Source organism: Wasmannia auropunctata, unplaced genomic scaffold (genome assembly GCF_000956235.1).
Source record: "Wasmannia auropunctata unplaced genomic scaffold, wasmannia.A_1.0 LD271396.1, whole genome shotgun sequence".
Lineage (NCBI taxonomy): Eukaryota > Metazoa > Arthropoda > Insecta > Hymenoptera > Formicidae > Wasmannia > Wasmannia auropunctata.
In genome coordinates this window covers 1-1,612 of record NW_012091494.1, presented here as the reverse complement: position 1 = coordinate 1,612, position 1,612 = coordinate 1, and the positions used below count along the sequence as shown (strand labels likewise).

Below are 1,612 nucleotides of genomic sequence, written 5' to 3'. Positions count from 1 at the left end.
GTGTGCTCTTCCGATCTAAATTAACAGCGTCATCGCAATTATATAAAATTGCATATCAGTAGCTAGATACCAGCTCCAAACCATGCACTGCAAAAAATTTTAAAATAAAAATTTTATACTTTTGATTGATAATTTCAAGTTCTCTTAAGATCTTAATTAAACAGGTTTGTACCATTGAATCGACACCAAAGAAATTATTTATGTACAGAAAATTTCTCCACCAATACTTCGCGCAAGTTTCGTGCGACCTTTCATTCATGTAAAATTGCGAAGTTTTATCAAACCAAGCTGAGCTCAATTGTGATATTCCTAATACCATCATATAAGCCGGTGTCAATCTTAAAAATAAAATTTTTATTAATACACGTATACAAATAAGTTTCTGTTCAGTTTATATGTATATTAAAATTAAATTTTTCGTAGCATTTTCTCTCATTTTAAACTCTATTGCAATAATATTATTATAATTATTGCATTGTTTTTTTTTGTTTACATGGATCGAGATAAGGACAAAACATACCGAATAAATCTTTTGATTATGTAGATAAAGAATTCAATTAGTTTGTCTCTGCAATTAATCGGCTTAATTAACCTTTCGTTTGTTTTATCTTGCAAATACAAATAGGTCACCAAACATCCGCTTGAAAAAAAGAAAATATCGACTGCCATAATTGCAATGTCATGGAAATAAGCATAACTCTCCAAGAGTCTTACCATCCATATTTTATTGTCTATAAAATAATTTTCATTATTTATAGAAGATAAAAATCACTAGACTAAAACATATTTATTCCAGAGATGTACTTATTTTAAATTACTTACCAGTAGAATCCATTACATAATATACACCGTGCAACATAATTATGCCACACATGCTTAGGAATTTTAAACCATAAATAACGGGTATTGTGCCGGCATCTAATTTCGTGCTAAATATTTTTCTCGTATTTGTGTAAGCGGAGAAACATATGAGTATTTTATCAATTTTACTTTCCCGAACACTAAACGAATTTACTTCTGTTTCTCTTTTCAGGCCCTCGAATATGTTTTCAATGCCTGAATCATAATTCGGAGTCTAATAGTAATTTGCAATTTAGTAGTACGTACACGTAATATAAAAATAGTCAGATGAATGTCAAAATAATTTATACCTCCTACATTTTTATACTTTCTGGACATAACACTTACCGTCATTATTAGTTTTATTTATCTCATTTTTCTTTATACATATATGTTTTTGGAGCACAAATATATCACATAGTGTTCCGATTGTTGTCATAAGAAAAAAAAATCCGAAAGCAACACTACAAACGAAATATTTCTTTATTGAATCTTTATATTTTAAACAATTAAGATAAAAATTACTTTCATAGCATTATTGCATCTTTCATTATAAGTTATAATATTACTATTCTTATGTAGTAAATTTTTACATCTTTTGAGACGCAAAAAAATTTACTACATACAATGGAGACATACCAGATAAAAGGCAATGCACCACTAAATAACCATTCGTTATTATATTTTAGATCTTTAACCAGGATCAGCTGGAATTTCACAAAGTTGAAGTTATCGATTATGATAACTCTATCACGAAATATTGTTTCCAAAA

The 1,612-nt window shown here is 28.3% G+C and overlaps 1 protein-coding gene across 1 annotated transcript; it reads right to left on the bottom strand.

The window, feature by feature from the left end:
* Positions 1-15: 15 nt before the first annotated feature.
* On the bottom strand, positions 16-1,593 carry LOC105462075 (nose resistant to fluoxetine protein 6-like). Its single transcript, XM_011708601.1, has 6 exons — positions 1,480-1,593; positions 1,189-1,304; positions 823-1,056; positions 521-731; positions 173-338; positions 16-87 (listed from the first exon to the last, which is right to left on the bottom strand). The coding sequence occupies exons 2-6, from the start codon at positions 1,277-1,279 to the stop codon at positions 16-18; spliced, it is 774 nt and encodes a 257-aa protein (XP_011706903.1). The 5' UTR covers positions 1,280-1,304; positions 1,480-1,593.
* Positions 1,594-1,612: the final 19 nt, after the last annotated feature.

Coding starts and splice junctions, on each gene's coding strand:
- LOC105462075 (XM_011708601.1), bottom strand. CDS start 1,279: ATGACAACAATCGGAACACTATGTGATATATTTGTGCTCCAAAAACAT. Junction 732..822: donor TTATGTAATGGATTCTACTG/GTAAGTAATTTA, acceptor ATTATTTTATAG/ACAATAAAATATGGATGGTA. Junction 88..172: donor TCTTTGGTGTCGATTCAATG/GTACAAACCTGT, acceptor AATTTTTTGCAG/TGCATGGTTTGGAGCTGGTA.